Source organism: Triticum dicoccoides, chromosome 2B, assembly GCF_002162155.2.
Source record: "Triticum dicoccoides isolate Atlit2015 ecotype Zavitan chromosome 2B, WEW_v2.0, whole genome shotgun sequence".
Taxonomy (NCBI): Eukaryota; Viridiplantae; Streptophyta; class Magnoliopsida; order Poales; family Poaceae; genus Triticum; species Triticum dicoccoides.
In genome coordinates, this window is record NC_041383.1 from 579,644,867 (window position 1) to 579,662,894 (window position 18,028).

Genomic DNA, 18,028 nt, shown 5'->3' on the forward strand with positions numbered 1-18,028 from the left:
CGGGAGAGGGCGCTGCACTCCCTCGCCTGCACGCGGTGGCATTCCTCGGCCCGGTGCGGATGGAGCTCCCGGCCATGTCGTCGTGCGGGCTCGCTTTGTGTGGAAGTGAGCCGCGGCGCCCTCCTTGGCCACTATGCCCGCGACGTTCTTTCGACATTCCGGTGGCCGAAAAGGGGTTGCGCGCACGAAAAACGGCCGCCGGAGTGGGTGGATTTGGCTCTGGAGAGAGAGGGGAATTGCAGCGGAGGAAGCTGGAGGATTTGGCGGATATAGGAAACCCTAAAACGCGCCGGATCCGATAAATATAGTGAGGGAGCCGAGTTTTTTTTTGGGCCGGGTCTTTTTTACATGATTTGTTCATGCCAAAATTTTAATATTTCATGTAAATCGATCGGAATTATAAGGACGGGCGAGGTCTGCGAGAGATGCTCTGATGATACGGCTTGTTTCACTATTTTGACCTTTCAGAAAACTTTAGTACAAAATGAACTTCACACAAAATTATTTCACAATTTGACCCTTTTAATAACGCCACAAGCCGTGGCGTTTCTTCTCTATTTGGAAACGCCAAACTAGCTAGCGTTGCTTCACTTCATAAATAAATGAAAAATATGAAAAGTTAGGTGAAACGCCAACCATCCTTGGCGTTGCATGCTTGGGCAGCAACACCCACCCCCTTGGCGTTTCCAACAACGCAACAAACTTTGGCGTTTTAGCCCTGTCACGTAGCATCTCGATCAGGCCAGCAACGCTAGCTAGTTCGGCGTTTTCATATAGCGAGCAACGCCACGGCCTTTGACGTTTTTGAAAAAGATCAGATTGTGAAATTGTTTTGTGTGGAGTTCATTTTGTGCTAAAGTTTCCTCGTAAGGTCAGAAGAGTGAAAAAGGCCTGATGATACTGGCACATGTGCACTCATGAGCTCGTGATCGTCACCGCGCCGGCCGTCGTCTCCAAACATTTTACCAATCTCTCCCGCCAGGGTGCCGGTCGTCGTCTCCAACTGCGAGTTCAAAACTGCCGCAGATGCAGAACCCCAACGGCACCATCCTCCAGCTCTACCACTCCGGCCGTCTCTCTGCCGCCCTCCACGCCTTCCAAGCGCTCCCCTCCTCGCCCGCCCCCGCTCCTCTCTCCGCCGCCACATACGCCGCCCTCGTCACCGCATGCTCCCGCCTCCGCTCCCTCTGCCAGGGCCGCCTCGTCCACCACCACTTGATTGCATCCCCTGATGCCGGACTTGCCGGAAATACTGTCCTCAACAACCACCTTATCACCATGTACGGCAGGTGCGCTGCCCCAGACTCTGCCCGCCTGGTGTTCGACGAAATGCCTGCCAAGAACCCTGTCTCTTGGGCATCTGTTATCGCGGCACACACGCAGAACAGACGCTCCACTGATGCTCTCGTTCTGTTCTCTTCAATGCTACGGGCGGGGACTGCGCCTGACCAGTTTGCGCTCGGCAGTGCTGTGCGTGCGTGCGCAGAGCTTGGGGACATCGTTGTCGGGAGGCAGGTGCATGCACAGGCTATGAAGTCTGAGACTGGAAGTGGCTTGATCGTGCAGAACGCGCTTGTCACCATGTACTCCAAGAGCGGCTTCGTTGGGGATGGGTTCTCGCTCTTCACGAGGATGAGGGAGAAAGACCTGATTTCCTGGGGGTCCATTATTGCAGGGTTTGCACAGCAAGGGTGCGAAATGGAGGCGCTGCATATTTTCAGGGAGATGATTGCTGAGGGGCTGCATCATCCCAATCAGTTCCATTTTGGAAGCGTGTTTAGCGCTTGTGGGGTTCTGGGTAGTTTGGAGTATGGGAAGCAGATTCATAGCTTGTCTGTGAAGTATAATCTGGACTCTAACTCGTATGCAGGTTGTTCATTGAGCGACATGTATGCCCGGTGCAAGAAGTTGGAGTCTGCGAGGAAAGTGTTTTATGGGATTGATGCTCCAGATTTGGTTTCTTGGAATTCAATAATCAATGCTTGCTCTGTTGAGGGTCTTCTTAGTGAGGCTATGTTACTGTTCTCTGATATGAGAGACTCTGGCCTCAGGCCTGATGGCATTACCGTTAGGGGCTTGTTATGTGCGTGTGTGGGCTGTGATGCTTTACAGCCTGGCAGATTGATCCACTCCTACTTGGTCAAACTGGGTTTGGATGGGGATGTTTCAGTATGCAATTCTTTACTCAGCATGTATGCGCGGTGTATGGATTTCTCCTCTGCGATGGATGTTTTTCACGAGACAAGAGATCGTGATGTTGTCACCTGGAACAGCATTCTTACTGCATGTGTACAGCACCAGCATCTGGAAGTAGTCTTTGAGTTGTTCAACCTTTTGCAGAGGTTGGTGCCGAGTCTGGACGGGATCAGTTTAAACAATGTTCTGAGTGCTTCTGCCGAGTTGGGTTACCTTGAAATGGTGAAACAGGTCCATGCATACACCTTCAAAGTAGGTCTGGTGAACGATACAATGCTGAGCAATGGTCTAATTGATACCTATGCTAAATGTGGAAGTTTAGATGATGCTGCGAAGCACTTTGAAATGATGGGCACCAACTGTGACGTGTTCTCTTGGAGCAGTTTGATTGTTGGCTATGCCCAATCTGGTTATGCAAGGAAAGCACTTGATTTATTTGCAAGGATGAGAAACTTGGGGATCAAGCCAAATCATGTAACATTTGTTGGGGTTCTCACAGCATGCAGCCGCGTCGGCTTTGTCGATGAAGGCTGCTATTACTACAGTATTATGGAGCCTGAACATGGCATTCTTCCAACAAGAGAGCATTGTTCATGTGTCATTGACTTGCTATCACGTGCTGGGAGACTAACTGAGGCAGCAAAATTTGTTGATCAAATGCCATTTGAGCCCGATATTGTGATGTGGAAGACCCTGCTTGCTGCTAGCAAAACACATAATGACGTGGAGATGGGAAAGAGGGCAGCAGAAGGCGTTTTGAATATTGATCCTTCCCATTCTGCTGCCTATGTCTTGTTGTGCAACATATATGCTGCTTCTGGTGATTGGAATGAGTTTGCAAGATTGAAGAAGGCAATGAGAAGCAGTGGTGTTAAGAAATCACCAGGGAAGAGCTGGGTTAAGCTAAAGGGGGAGCTAAAAGTCTTTATAGTAGAGGACAGATCGCATCCAGAGTCTGAGGAAATTTACACAATGCTTGATATAGTTGGAATGGAAATGATAAAAGCTGGTTATGTTCCAAAGCTACCATGTCAATATACTAGTTTTGATCATACAAATAGTGATTTGTCAGATGAAGAAATGACTATGGAATATGGTTGAGTCAGGTCTTCTTGGGGGTTTGTTAGAATTGGCCAACCTACCAAAGCTATATGACACTTGGTCTTTGTGACCGTGTGCTGTATTTGATTAATTAATCCGCAGTCCAGCAGGCCATTGGTTTCTTCCATAAATAGATGGAAAGAAGAGGTAAGTTTGTGACCAGAAGCTGTTGCTTTTCCTTTGGCTTCCATATATGAAGAGAAATATGTCTTACCGGGTTGTTTGAACAGTCTACCTAGTAAGCCTGCTGAGGCCTGAAAGAGGTACTAAAGTGATCTTGTTATTTGATAGATAAAGGGCAAGTTAAATGTGTTTGAATGACCACATAGTTCTACTAACTAGGATTTTAGTAGTGGAGCAAGATACTGGATTATGGTCAAGAGTCTGAGCTGTACAGAATGGTCAAAGACCAGTCTCTTTTAATCTACCATTGCAGTGAGAAGCTCTTCCTTTTTAAGGGTATCAGCTTGTCAGCACGAGTTCTACCTGAAGGAAGTTCAGAGTAACATATCTGCAAGCTAGTTCTGCGGATATATGTATTTGGTGAAGACAACAATTACAGAATGAATTCACAAGGGAGTAACAGAGACACATGTAGTAGCAACATGGGGATGGTGGACTGTTCAAAAATTCAATAGACTCTCACCTCATTATTTTCCTCAGAAGGTTTGATAGTCACCAGCAGTCTATCAGGTATTACTACAGATTTACAGTTGCAACATAAAGCTGATCTATGGAATGCGTGTTTACATCATAGGGTTAAGGATTCGGTTAGGCCAAAGCTATTGGCTTGGATCAACGGTCTACCCTGATCATGTATTCAGTAGGTAAGTAGCCCTAGTTAGATTCTTCCTTTCTTTTGGGTTGTAAATATTTTGTACAGTTTTTTCCTTTTTGGATTTGAATAAAGGACTGTGGGGCTTTGCCCTGCAGTAAATAGTAAAAAAAAGCATCTTTACTGATTCATTCTATTATCAGGTTTGATGTGAAAATAAGTATGCTAATGTGTACTTTCTGATGTTAGTAGCTGTGCTACAATGCATGCTAATCCACAGGACGTGTAACAGTCTAACAAACATTTCTGACAGGTCATCGTTGTAGATATTGATTGTATGATTAATATCATGTTGGAGATAGCGATTGGATTAATCATTTTATAGCTCCAAGTAAATTTTAATAACGCAGTTAAACAGCTGGGGCTATATCGCTTTCCATCTCGTCCCTAGTCTAATTCTCACCATGCAATCCTGTTGACATAACAAATATGTGTTCAAAATGCTTATTGTAGCATATAAGAACTGGGTTTTGACAAACGGGGGTATGTCACAGGAAGGCGATCGTCACCAGCAAACCTTCAAATGGAACTGTTAAGTGCGAAAAAGGATAAGCAAATAATAATTGTTGTGTCAAAATATACACTCTACGATATGGAAATCTTTTCCTTCTCTACAAAAGAAATTTAAGAACGGAAAGAAATGGCTTTCCAGATCATTGAAACTCGAAGGGCAGACGTGAATACTATATCTACACTAAGCAAATGAAGTCTTAGCAGCCGTGAGATACACCATTTGCCTTCTTGATATCACTGCCGTCTTTGGTTGCCAAAAGTGGTTCAGTCTCCTTATCTGGCATCTACAAAGGCATAAAAAACATGAAATGAGTGAAACTGAAACTTGGGAGCAAATTGAACTGTATTTCATGGAAGAGTCGCCAATTTTCTCAACACATTCATCATACGAACTATGCTTAAGAGAGGACATATTGTTCATAAATAGAATTAAGCTAAACTGATGAGCTCTAGTTTGCTTCCAGTATTCGGTAATGGATTGGCAGAAGCATGGTATTATCAATTGTCCCAGTTTACTTTTGTCAGCTAATGTGCATAAAAGTTTCTGTCCTGCACGCATAATAATCCATCACTTGCTTTTGCTGCCAGAAAATACTAATTTTGTACATCAATATGCAAATTTTAATTGATATATAGTCTCAACTTTTGAAATATGGATGTTTATTTCAGAAAATTCAACTGCTACTACATTTAGTTTGACGTGGAAATTTGACTCTTTACTGTTGCTGCTGAGATTAGGAGCATAGGAATTGTTAGTATAACTGCCATTCGTCGATTTATCTTCTATTTTGTGCCACAGGATTATAATCGTGATTTAGATATGATACCAGGTTGGAGGCAAAATCAAACCTGTGAAACTGGCAGAGCATCATTTGTTGACTTCTTCTTGCTCTCCCTGACCGAGAAGAAGGAATACAATGCCATACCAAATATGGCGACCAGAATGCCTAATATGTTCTTCATGGTGAAAGGATCGTGTAGTAGAGTGTAGCCAAAAGAGAGAACCAGGCATGTCTTAAGGTGGCCAAGCACCTGGTATGTGACTGGAGACGTCGTTCCAATCACAAGAAATGTACTGAAGTTCACAGACACCGCAATCAAGCAAGATAGGATGATGAAACCCTGCATATAATTCATGATAAAGAGCATCATGTTGCATGTATTGTCCATCGAAATTTGAGGTATATCTCTGAGAGCGTTAACTTGCAATATATATGTTTACTGTCTCACCCAGGAGCATGACAATCAACTGCTACTGCGCTTAAAATGCTGATTCATTCTAGCAGTAACAGCTGGAGCAATTTCATATTTAATTTGTTGTTTACTTCTTTAGGACTGTAGGTATCAATATACCATTGAAATAAACTTGAACGTAAGGCACTTCACATTTTACATTTATAAAATCTAGCAGTAGTTACATATCTTATTTTTTCCCCTTCAAATCACTGATTTGGTCTTCATTTAACACATTTCTTTCGTGGAAAAGCACTAAAAGTGATACGTATATTCAGGCTATAACAATTTTTCGTCGGGAGTCCCAACTTGATAGGTAGATCAGGAAATTATTTTATTGATGTCAGGTTTCAGAACTTTGGCTAGCTACTTAGAAAGAACAAATTGTGAGTGTCACTTCCTCACCGAAGATGCCATGCATTATGAATTTCCACAAAGTCGTTGGCTTGACGGGCATTTTAAAAAGAATGTTAAGATCTGACAGTGACATTATAAAATTGTTCTTTTCAGATATTTGTAACTGCATGAAATATTCAGAACATACCACAACTGGAGTGGTGTATTTGTGGGCAAAGACACTGCGGTTTGTAAGGAGTCGATCCACAAATGGGCCGGTTGCAAACAAAATTGCTGCTTGGTATGGCGCAGATTGGTACAGAAGCTGCGTTGAGGAGACCTTCAGTTTCTTCTGTATTGTGTTTGTGAGCTTCATTCAAAGTTGTCGGGTTAAGGATACCATGTGGCTACGGTAACAAGATAAAGATTCACCTATTTTTATATGAAAGTTCATGCAACCTAATTCAGAAAGAATCTAGCACTAAGAAATAAGAATTTTGATGCTTCACAAATAACAAATATGGTTCTCCAGCCTTTTAAGAAAACCTGCTAAGACTACTGCAAGTTGCATTTAGAATATAAGGTTTCGAATAATAAGATTTCCTTATTCTTTTCTTTTAACCTGCAGTTTTTGGAATGTCAACGACGAGTAAAGTATTAAATGTAGGATACAATTTGGCCAACACAAGTGGTGCCGATGGCGAGGCCAGAAAGGACGGACCCAAGTAGATTTAGCTCGAGATCTGTAACTGATGCGATGCCTACTCCAAGAAGCAAGACCATAAGAGAGAGCTTGATAGTCTCGCTGCACGTTGTTGGACTGGTATTAGCTCACTGATGATAAAAATAAGTACCATAGGCCCAGGAAAACTAAACAAGTAAATGACTCATTTATGTGTGATTAGCTTTTCATCGTTTGATCCAAAAGTTGATGCTTCTAAAAGAACTCATTTAAAGTTATTTCCCCCTTTGAATATAATATATAATACTATGGATTAGCAATAATTTCTTGTTCCAGTTTCAAATTATCAATATATACTTTAGTATAGTGCATGTACCATCATCTATCTTGTATCTTTTCGCTCTGATCATAAATGGGGTGCAATTTACAGTGGTTGACTCCTTAATTAAGGTAAAGTACTGAGTTTATATTGAAAAACCTGAATCTTTTGTTCAGGAAGATTGTCTCCAACAGCACAGTGAAAGGTATTATGGCCAGTTTCGTCATCTGCAGAACATACTGAATTCAAAATACTTGTGGCATGGTTTATGGAAAATGGTACCAAGATAGAGCAGCCCTTACCTGGTAGAATCCAATGGAGTTGAATCCTAAACTTAGGTTTAAAAGTCCAATTGAGGTACCGTTCAGAAACCCAAAGAGGATCACTGTATGTCCATCAATTGCCTTGGGCTCAAAAAAATGTAAGCGTTGTGCCACATGGAGGGTGCAGTAGGTCACCATGAGATGCCAGCTTGTTAATGTTGTAGCTGCATGCGAAAACAACAGAGTTAAGCATAAATTGCAAGTATTTTGAATTTATTCATGCATGGCCTTTGGTTTGTTGTTAAGTTCTGTTGAATCTTGCAAACATGAAGGCTTCTGTACTGACCAAATGGGAAACCAAGTGTGCTGATGAGAGCTTTGTTGCAGATGACAATGGCAACTGAAGATGCAACGGAGAGCGCGAGAGACCCGATCACGCCGAGCTGTAAACCAGCTGTCATCTTGACCAGCTGATGTTTCCTTGCTTATCTGAAGTTACATTATCATGAAGAGTTAGGTGCAAGGTACACATGCTACACACTGAACATAGGCTACTGCTAGCCTGAATTAATTGCTTTTGTGAGACCATACAATTTCTGTAGCAGTGGTGTGATAGTGTCCTTTAGTTTATGATATATGTGACTACACCTTTCTATTTTCATATGAAATGGAAGACCAACTTAATTTGTCTTGATGTACAAGATAATAGGAGAAGAGAGGGTCCAAGTTTGGTCGAGTTATTTGGGAGGTAGTTAGTGTTTGAATATTTGTTAGTGTCCTTATCAATGTTTACGGAGAGGAATAATTATGACCATCTATGTTCGTCCTAGATGGAATGGGTCAAATTCTTAGCTGCCCCAAGTCACAGACAAGAATTATAGCAGTCAGATGACATCATTCATTAAGTTTGTTGTATTATAGTACTGCTTTAATATTAGTATGTTACGTTGATGTCACATAGATCCAAGCTTCGCAGCAACATCTCAATAAACTAGCACCTACTTGCACACCAAATCAGGATAATCATTTACACATTACTGATTACAAATGGAGCATACAAAACTGCTATGACTAGCAAGTGAGACATTATATTAATTAATTATCAGATCCAGAACGTGGAGCGCAAACATTAGAAGAGATTGTTATGTTTTGGCATGACTGTAGACTGTAGTCTATACGTCATACCCAACCTAACTACTGGCTTCTTTGTACCTATAAATATAATCTGGAGAGTTGGTACCTGCCACCTACTAGGTTGTTTCTTGGTGGGTACAATAATCTAAAGGTGGTTCAAGTGGCTCTCAAATGATTGATACTTCAGAAAGATGTCAACTGAATGACCAAATAGAATAGGAAAAACACATGGGAGCCCATGTGTTTGGTGATTTGGTCACTTCCTAAGCAACATGTTAGATGAATTAATTTTGAATAAAATAGTCACAATACATGCCATAAATTCACACTTTTAATATGGAAAGGGATTTTATTATATTTTTCTAATTCATGTTTCTTATGGACACTGGCTCTTGTATTCTGTTCTAGGAGGGATGAAGTTTACAAATCATTTATAATCGCTTCAGTCCTGGCTGGATGCTACGTTTACCCTAATATCAATTAGTTTGTATATTTCTTGGGGAGCTGATTTTTCAAACATAAAAAGATCATGAAAACGTGAAGATCACAGTTAGATAACTAGCATAGCTAAGCAATGCTCATGTGGATGCACTGTCGTCTGACAAGGCAGTGATAAGCATAGCTAAACAATGCTGTAACAGCAAAGGTGGATAACTGAACTTCTATACACATGATCATGACATTCGCAATGTACTCTACGGAGAATAATCACTATGCGATCGATGACAAATCACGAACTGTTCATAGGTTGGTGTCTTTGAGACTCTGCTTAGTTATCTTATACTATGATCATATACTGGCTTGATAGGGTAACCTTCAAATCCTGCCAATGCTAAGAAAGAAACCATAAATCTCTACATTATCGATATGCATGATGCTCTTATTCATGGATTTGGCCAGGGATTGGGGTAGAAACATGGAATTCAGGAGTAAGCAGTCATGCACAACATACAGAGTCAGAAATGCAAAACTTGATTAACCTGAGAAGCAGCAACATTAGGATCAACCAACAGTAGGAATGTTCGCTTGGGAGTCCGTACCTTTCTGGCAGCTGCTTCTTCGTCTCCTCGAAGAACGGCACGCCTCCCTCCGTATCGCGAGAATAGAGAGGGGGAGAGAGACAGAGAGAGATGAGAGAGCGTAAGGTGGCTCTCCTCTCCTTGGAAGAGGAATGGAGGCAGGGACAGGCACTTTTATGTTCAGAGTTTACAGGGGGGAAGGTGAGGTCGTGAGTGTGTATGGTGGGCAGTTAGGTGCTGGCTTTGATGCTGTTGAGTGGATGCTTCCTTGGTGAGCCTATAAGGCATCGTGCAACATGCTCCTTCTACAGGAGCGTGCACGACAATTTCCTTCTCAACCAACGAAAGATTCTAGCCTGGGGCCACCGCAGCCATAGAAAATGACGCTGTGAACAGCAAGATTGTCCACTGAAAATGATGAACCTCGACAACAATCAATATCATAGGTGTGCAAATATATGGACCCTGCGATATTTCTCGTTGCCTAAAAAGCTGAAAAATTTAGCATATAAATGTGTAGGAATTTCTTGGGAAATGAAGTTTCCACTAAGTTTATTTATTTTTGGCAAAAATGCACTCAGTCGACATGGGGTTTTCTGTGAACAAACTGTGTGCCAGCCTCCCAGGGCCTTGAGGGAGAATGCCTTTTGAGATAAAGCATAAATGGAGTTTTCTTTTTCCAGAGCAATATACACTTCCCCTCTATTTTAGTAACATATTGCAACAAGTGTAGCAACCATTCACATTCACACATGCCATCTTTCATATCTGGCTATCACTCTTGTTCCTTTTGCCCAGATAAACTATTGGGGCACATTGTTTCCTTATTACTTTACCCAGGACCATGTGAAAGGGATGTTTGATCTCAATCAATGCGTGAAATATAGCATTGAATCCTTGATCAGAGTATAGCCGATAGAATATCCAGCGCTTCTCGTCTCACACCCACCATTATCATTTACTATTACTTCATTTTTCGGTTTTATGATTGCTTTCAAACATAATCTATCTTCTTCTTTCTCCATCTGTAGATCAAGTATATATTTGAATTTTGTGGTATGATTTATTTCCTGTCGATGATAATACGTTACCAAATGTTTCCACATTTCATATGGTCATATTCAATCGTACGTTAGGAGGTAGTGTCGGTGAGCACCCGCGAAGAATGGGCATCACAGAATATGCTCTTGAGATTAATCATGTATGCACTTTTTCATTGAAGAAAGCACTCCTTTTCTCCAATCATAGGGCGACACTAGGATAGTACAAACCACAATCCTAGAGAATGTGCTACCCTGTAATTCTTTTTCCCGCTGCGAGCAGTGTAAGTAAGATGCTACTACCTCTGTGTGAAAGTGGTGAACAAAAAGGGTGAGAGAAAAACAAGAGCAAACGGGTGAGGTGCATCATTTCGATCGAGCATCGACCTAACAAAGGCGCATCCACTGCATATATACAGTTAAACAAATGCAAGCTAAAAAGAGGATCAAAACCTGTTGTAATCTCCAATAATTGACGCAACAGAAAGAAAGAAAGAAAAAAAGAAAAAAAAAAGAATCCTTTTCCTTTTGTCACTTGGGGCACAAGGTTGGGAGGAGGCAGCAGGTGGTTGTAAAGCGCCCGGCTTTCTGTGAATGCAAGCAAAGGTAACGGCCCAACAGCAGCCGCACACAACAACACACGTCCGTCCGTGGAGAGCGGCTCCATTTTATTGCCTCCGTTTGGTGAGCCTTCGGCCTCACTCTTTTTCTCGTACTTGTACCAGCTCTCCCCCCGTCCCCCGCATCACCTGAAATCCATTTCGCCGATTAAAAAAGCTCGCAAATCGGCGGGCCTCTTCGTTTTATCTTCAAGTGTCGGTTCTGATCTTTTACCATTGCATGATTGCAACGCAATGCAGTTTCAGTGGAGAGAACATGTACTAGGTGATTCTACTCCATGGGAACTCATTGCTAATTTGCTATCCTGTCCAAATCCACGTGAAAATGTTTTCACCACAACAGCATTTTGGTTGTTCAGGCGTAGATGTTTTGGAATCATTGCGACCCTGAAGAAAGGCACCGTGGTCGAACCGTCGAGCTACCGTGAGTAGACCGTAGTTTATAGTTTACGAAAAATGCTAGTACCGCGTCACGAATTTCTGTTGGTAGTTCCTCGCTTCGCTTTGGCCCAAAGCAAGGCTGGATCACGTTGCCACTCGGTGAACTAAAATACTGTTCCATTCCGTGAAGTGGTCCCCCAGAGCCATGCTTTCACGGGCTTACTAGTTGAGTGGTCTAATCGTACCATTAGTAAAAGCTACAAAGGCAAAGCAGACTGACTGAGACATTGGTAGCAGGAGAAGAATTCGGCAATTTAACAGGGGTTGACGACGATCTCAGTTGGCCTGGCCGCCTTCCGGTTCCGGCATCGGCGCACGCAACAGTCCCCCACGTCGCACCAGCTAGGCGTACTGGCCTAGCCTTGACTGCCTCGCACCCGTCCCTTCCGGTGTCTGGTGGGCACGGCCGGGCGGCACATCGCACTGACGCAACGCCCGACACGGCCACGGATGGAAGCCTGGCTGATGCGGTGTCGCCGCCGCGCCTTGACTTGTTGCCCCCCCTGCCCATCGATCACGTCCTTCCAGATTGCGCACCACGCCGGACCGGTCAGACGCTTGGCGTGGTAGTAGAACGGAGCAGTAGAGATGGCGTCCGTCCATCCAGTCCAGCTCCTCACCGGCCCTTGGCCCGACCCGAACCGGCCGGTCGACCAGGCGGCCCCTAACTCTGCTTTCAGTGTGCCCGGTGCACGGAGTTGAGTAAAGCGATGGCGCTGCTGCTGCCTACAGCCGGATGCCTCAAAGCCGCCTCAAACGTTCAGGGCGGGGCGTCCGGTCACAAATTTTGATCCGTACATGTTTAAATTGGCCTTAAATGTTCGGCTAACCGGCACCCATCATATCCAATCCAAATATGAGGTGTAATATGAGGGAGTCCGAGTGTGTTGGACGCGTCCGCCACGTCAGACCTGACAAGTACTACCCCACCGTAAATTACACCAAATCCATCACCCTTTCTCCTCCTCTATTTGCCCTCCAATCTTCCCCGCGCCCGATCCCTCGTTGCCCGCCATCCTTGCTCCCCATCATCACCACCGGTCCCGATCCGCCGTCGTACGTGTCGTCTAGCCCGTCCCCGACTGCCGCGACGGAGACGCAATCTGCCTCGTCTGTCGGCGTCCCTTCCTCGGCATCGTCGTGCAAAGTGGAGAACGTTGCCCGAAAGATGCGGCGATGCTGGCAGCGCAGGGAGGTGCGGACATGGGCGAGCAGCTGTCTCCCCCGCCGCGCCCGGAACTGCGCACCCATTCCATCCAAGCGTCGATGCGGATTACGCCGTCCGACCACGTTGGGACAGAGGAGGATCCGACGACCGGTTGCCATTCCGGAGAGCTTTCCGCCCATGCAGATGCCGACGGTGGACGTGTGTGACTTGCCGCAGATCCTTCTGGCGTGGATGAGCACGGGCACCGGCGGCGCCCAGGCTACCCTCGACATGTTCGATGGAATGACAGAACAAGAGTCGTCACGTTTTGTTTACTCCTGTCCGATTAAAGTTGCATACGACATGTTCAATGTTTTGCATAGACCACTGTCGGATTTCAGGATCCGGCAACCCGTGAAAGGTTCGAACTCTGGGGTGCGTGCGGAGATCTCAATCTGACCAGCCTGCTTACTCGCGATCCTCCCTAGCCTAACGCGTCGAGCTCACAGAGACACAAAGAGACAGAGATTTATATTGGTTCGGGCCACCGTTGTGGTGTAATACCCTAATCCAGTGCCGTCTGGTGGATTGCCTCGAGGGGCTATGGATGAACTAGTACAAGGATGAACAAGCCTCAGGAGGTGAGGTGTTCTTGAGCTGGTGCGGTGCTCTACTTGCTCTGGTTTTCTCTCTCTCGAATCCCCTCCTATGATGGTGGCTAAGTCCTATATATAGTGGCATTGGTCCTCTTCCTAGATATGAGCGGGAAGGGATTCCACAATAGCGGGATTTGAAAAGGGACAAGTAGTACAGTCTATCGTGGTAAAAGTAGTCTTCGCCTGCGAAAAGCCTCTGGTCGTGACGCTGCGGTGGGCTCGGTGATGACCTTTGTCCTGCCGTCCAAGCGGTCTTGGTATTGTTGCACCAGAATGGAAACCTTTGGCTAATTCCTCGGGACCCTGCGTCTGCGGCTTGCCTCCCTTGCACCAAAGAGAAAACCTGCGCTCTGCGCCCGCCTGGCGCCCGTCTGGCCTTGGTCGTCATGGCTCACGTCAACTGAACCTCATGAGGTAGCTGCATAGAACTCTCCGCCCCTCAGGGGCCCTCCTGAGAAGGCCAACTCCTTCGGGGGTCTTGGCGTCGTCCGCCTCGCGAGGCTTGGCCCCTCACGAAGGTCTTGTGTTGTTGGTGCTGAAGCCCGGCCATACCAGACCGTTGATGGAGCCACATGGTGGGCCACAGGCAGGTAAGACTGGATTCCCCAAGTCCAGGACGCCGACAGTAGCCCCCGGGCCCAAGGCGCGCTCGAGCTTGGCTTCTAGGCGAAGCCAAAGGGCAAGTGCGGAGCGTCGCGGGCCCTAATCACCTGCGGCCTTGATGACGCGTGGCGATCGATGGGACGTGGGCGACTCCGCTTCCTGCGCTGCCTCGACAACTGCTCCTGTCTGACAAAAAGGGGCGTCGCCTGCCGCCAGGCTTTCATTGCTCCTTCTTCGTCTTGCTCCAGATCCCCTTCTCCCCGCAGCGGAAGAGCTCGCCAGATCTGCCGATTCTCCACCAAATCTCTCACCCGATGGCTGCCGAGAAAACCACGACTTCTTCCTCGGCTGCCGGCTCCGCCTGGTACGAGCCAGGGCTGCTGGCCCTGTGTGCCCGGGAAGAAGCTTCAGACAACGTTCCTCCTGATGGCGAGCGACGATAATGAGTGGAAGAAGACCGAGCTCCGGGTCGCCACCGCCGTCCCGGAGCCCGCGGGCAGCAACTTCTTCCCCTTCTTCATGCATAGCGTCTTCTCTGGACTGGTACCTCCGTTCTCCCCTTCTTCTTTGCCATTCTTCACCACTATGGTCTCAGAGCGCTCCATATCCATGCCAACTCCATCCTCCTTCTGTCCCTCTTCGCCTTCTACCGTGAGGCGTTCATGGGGGTGCTGCCCTCTGTCACTCTGTTCCGCCATTTCTTCTATCTTCGCAAGTCCGGCGACAATCCGATCGGGTGCATCTGTTTCGTCGCGGCGGGGGGTGGTAACACAATCTCCCGCGCCGGGAAGAAGGTGGAGGATGCCGTGAAGAAGTGGGTGTTGATGGATGCCAAGAGCTCCCAGAGCTCACTGATGCTGCCAACCGCATTCCCTGTCTCCGATAAGTGGTGGAAATCTGAGAAGATCACTGACCCTTCCCTGACGCCATTCGTGAGGAAGATGGACAAGGAGCTGAAGAACGCGAAGCTGACGGGGGCCATGCTCATCAGGGAGTTCCTGAAGCAGCGCGTCGCGCCGCTTCAAGACCGCCCCCGTCCCCTGTGGAGGCTTGGTGGCGATGACGACAAGATCTGCCTGCGTCGAGATCCCCTTCCCGAGGAGGAGCTGAACAAGGTCTTGCTCTACCTGACGGGGAAGGACCCGAGCGACCCTCTGGAGGGCTGGCTTCCGCTGTACTGCCGTGAGGATGCCGAGGAGGTCATTGCGGCCATGCCCGTCTTCGATGAGCTCGGGTTTGTGCGGCTGGGGTCTTCCCTGCCACCTACTTCCTTGGTGCTTCTCTCCTCTGACGGCCAATCCTCCGAGGCCACCGAGGATGAGGTTGTGGACGAATCCTCTGCCCCGGAGCAAAGGGAGCTCCTGCGCGACCTTCCGGACAACAAAGACGATGATGAGCCCACGGTGGTGGAGGTGCCGCGCCCCCCAGGAGTCACCACGAGGTCTGGGGTGGCCTCCTTGAAGCAGCATAAGCGAGCGATTGTGAAGAAAAGCAGGACCGCGGTGATTTCTCCGGGCAGAAGCCCGCCTTCGCTGACACCACCAACCGCAAGCTCTCCTGCTCCCAAGGGCTCGGTGCCTGCCGCTCCGCCTCAGCGCCCACTGCTGAGCATGAAGAGACGCTACGCCTACGTCGACCAGTAAGCTTCTCCCTTATTCTTGCTTGTCAGTTCCTGAAATGGCACTGAGCGCATTCTCCTGTCGCTAGGCAGCAGCCGCTGAAGAAGCAGAAGGAGGGTACAGAGGTCGCCGTGGCTGCAAGTGACCGAGCGCCCCCCGCAGCCCTGGTGAAGAAGACTACCGCAGCCCCTGCGGCCCCAGGGGCAACACTAGCTCCGGAGGACGTGGATGCCAGTCCTCAGGAGGTGTCGGTGCCCTCGGTAGGCCTGACTCTCTCTCTCTCTCTCTCTCTCTCTCTCTCTCTGGATAAAATCCCCTCCTATGGTGGTGGCTAAGTCCTATATATAGCGGCCTTGGTCCTCTTCCCAAATATGAGCGGGATGGGATTCCACAACGGCAGGATTTGAAAGGGGACAAGTAGTACAGTCTATCCTGGCGAAAGTAGTCTTCGCCTGCGAAAAGCCTCTGGTCGTGACGCTGCGGTGGGCTTGGTGATGACCTCCGTCCTGCCGTCCTGGAGGTCTTGGTCTTGTTGCACCAGAATGAAAACCTTTGGATGATTCCTTGGGACCCTGTGCCTGCGGTTTGCCTCCCTTGCACCGAAGAGGAAACCTGCGCTCTGCGCCCGCCTGGCGCCCGTCCGGCCTTGGTTGTCATGTCTCACGTCAGCTGAACCTCATGAGGTAGCTGCATAGAACTCTCCGCCTTTCAGGGGCCCTCCTGGGAAGGCCAACTCCTTCGGGGGTCTTGCGTCGTCCGCCTCGCGAGGCTTGGCCCCTCGCGAGGGTCTTGTGGTGTTGGTGCTGAAGCCGGGCCGTACCAGGCCGTCGATGGAGCCACATGACGGGCCGCAGGTAGGTAGGACTGGATACCCCCAAATTCAGGACGCCAACAACCACTAGTTCATTTTGGACATTATAATGCTTGCAAACCATGATCATCTATGAGGTGTTTATGTCGAACATGATCAATGACATTGAAGGTCCGATCCAAATGGACTACCAAGTGAGAGGCACCACATTTAAATTTGGACCCTCTTGAATGAGCATGCAAAGAAGTGGCTTACGAATAAAAAGAGGGAGATCAAGGACCGTAGAAAAGCACGAGGCGGCAAAGTCGGCTGTGGCAGACGAGCATGACGCGGACCCGATGCACAATTTTGTCCAGCTGTAGATGCTCTTAGGCTTTCTGCCGGGAGACGAGCACGACGTGGACCTGGCGCACAATTTTGTCCATATTTTCTCTGAACCGCGGGAGGCGACCTTCAGACGCGAGTACGTGCCATGTGTTCCGCTTCGGTTCATCGGGAACTGTGTTCGGGCGATCAATCGCCAGGCCGTGAGAGCATGGTTAATAGTATAGCCAGTTGTTGGCTATATGGTCTTGCCACATCATCTATAGCCAAGATTATAGCCGGCAAGTATAATAGTTGTATATAAATACGTACTACCTTTTTGACACATGACCCACATCACTCTCTCATAACATGTCTAGGAGCGCGTGCTGCAGCCGACTGCTAATCAGTAGCCCGCTTCCCTTCTCTCTCCTCCTCTCTCTCCTCCAACTCATCCAAAATATAATATTTAAAAGCTTACAACCCGCCTACGTCATCCTATTATACTTGCTCTGAGTGCTCCTCGAACTGGATTGGGTCGAATTTAATTCTCGGGTGCTTGTTGCAGTGGAATTATACCATGCAGTGAAGCGTATTTCTTGTTTGCGGGAAATTTCATCCAGTGCACTTTGACAGGAGTAGATATGGTTAATGCTGCAGAGGATTCAGTCATAGTAGATGCGCCTTTTTTTAACTAAGAGGTGGCGCATATAGTGCCTATCATTAAAATGTTCTAGTACAAGATACATTTGTGACTTTACAATGTTTAATATTCAGATTGCCTGCATACGGAGTGATCGGCTAAATGACAATTGCCACTACAAGTCATGTTAGAGCATCTGAGTATATATTTGTGTTGTATGTATTTCGTATTGTGGTTCATCTCTTAGTTGTGTATAGTTAAGGTCGAGGCCTACCTGTACTTATATGTACATGCACTGGCACCCCATCAATAAATAATTATTGTATTGGCAAATCATCTCTCTACATGGTATCATCTTGAAGGTTCTAACCTCGGGCAAGCCGCCGCCGCCGCCCCGTGCCGCTGCGCCTCCTCGCGCGTGCCGCTGCCGTCGCCGCACCCCGCCGCCGTGTCCTCCTCTGACGCCGCCGCCCCGTGCCGCCACACCGCTTCCGCTCCCACCCGCCGCGCTAAC

General features: G+C 47.2%; 2 protein-coding genes and 1 long non-coding RNA gene across 5 annotated transcripts; 2 read left to right on the top strand and 1 right to left on the bottom strand.

Annotated features, from left to right (window-relative positions):
• Positions 1–973: 973 nt before the first annotated feature.
• Positions 974–5,595, top strand: LOC119364983 (pentatricopeptide repeat-containing protein At3g53360, mitochondrial-like). Of its 3 annotated transcripts, none has more exons than XM_037630561.1 (3): positions 974–3,963; positions 4,055–4,124; positions 5,464–5,595. In XM_037630561.1, the coding sequence occupies exon 1, from the start codon at positions 1,027–1,029 to the stop codon at positions 3,295–3,297; it is 2,271 nt and encodes a 756-aa protein (XP_037486458.1). In that variant the 5' UTR covers positions 974–1,026; the 3' UTR covers positions 3,298–3,963; positions 4,055–4,124; positions 5,464–5,595. The 3 variants fall into 3 exon arrangements, with proteins under 3 accessions (XP_037486458.1, XP_037486459.1, XP_037486457.1); XM_037630562.1 differs by having other exon boundaries at positions 5,476–5,587; XM_037630560.1 differs by having other exon boundaries at positions 974–4,124.
• Positions 4,646–9,852, bottom strand: LOC119364984 (UDP-xylose transporter 1-like). The gene is made up of 8 exons (XM_037630563.1): positions 9,653–9,852; positions 7,825–7,967; positions 7,518–7,702; positions 7,375–7,442; positions 6,887–7,019; positions 6,423–6,584; positions 5,495–5,767; positions 4,646–4,929 (listed from the first exon to the last, which is right to left on the bottom strand). Exons 2-8 carry the CDS (start codon positions 7,937–7,939, stop codon positions 4,843–4,845), a joined length of 1,023 nt encoding a protein of 340 aa, XP_037486460.1. The 5' UTR covers positions 7,940–7,967; positions 9,653–9,852; the 3' UTR covers positions 4,646–4,842.
• On the top strand, positions 5,696–6,957 carry LOC119364986. The gene is made up of 3 exons (XR_005175260.1): positions 5,696–5,826; positions 6,389–6,626; positions 6,843–6,957. It is a non-coding gene; the product is annotated as an uncharacterized LOC119364986 (long non-coding RNA).
• Positions 9,853–18,028: the final 8,176 nt, after the last annotated feature.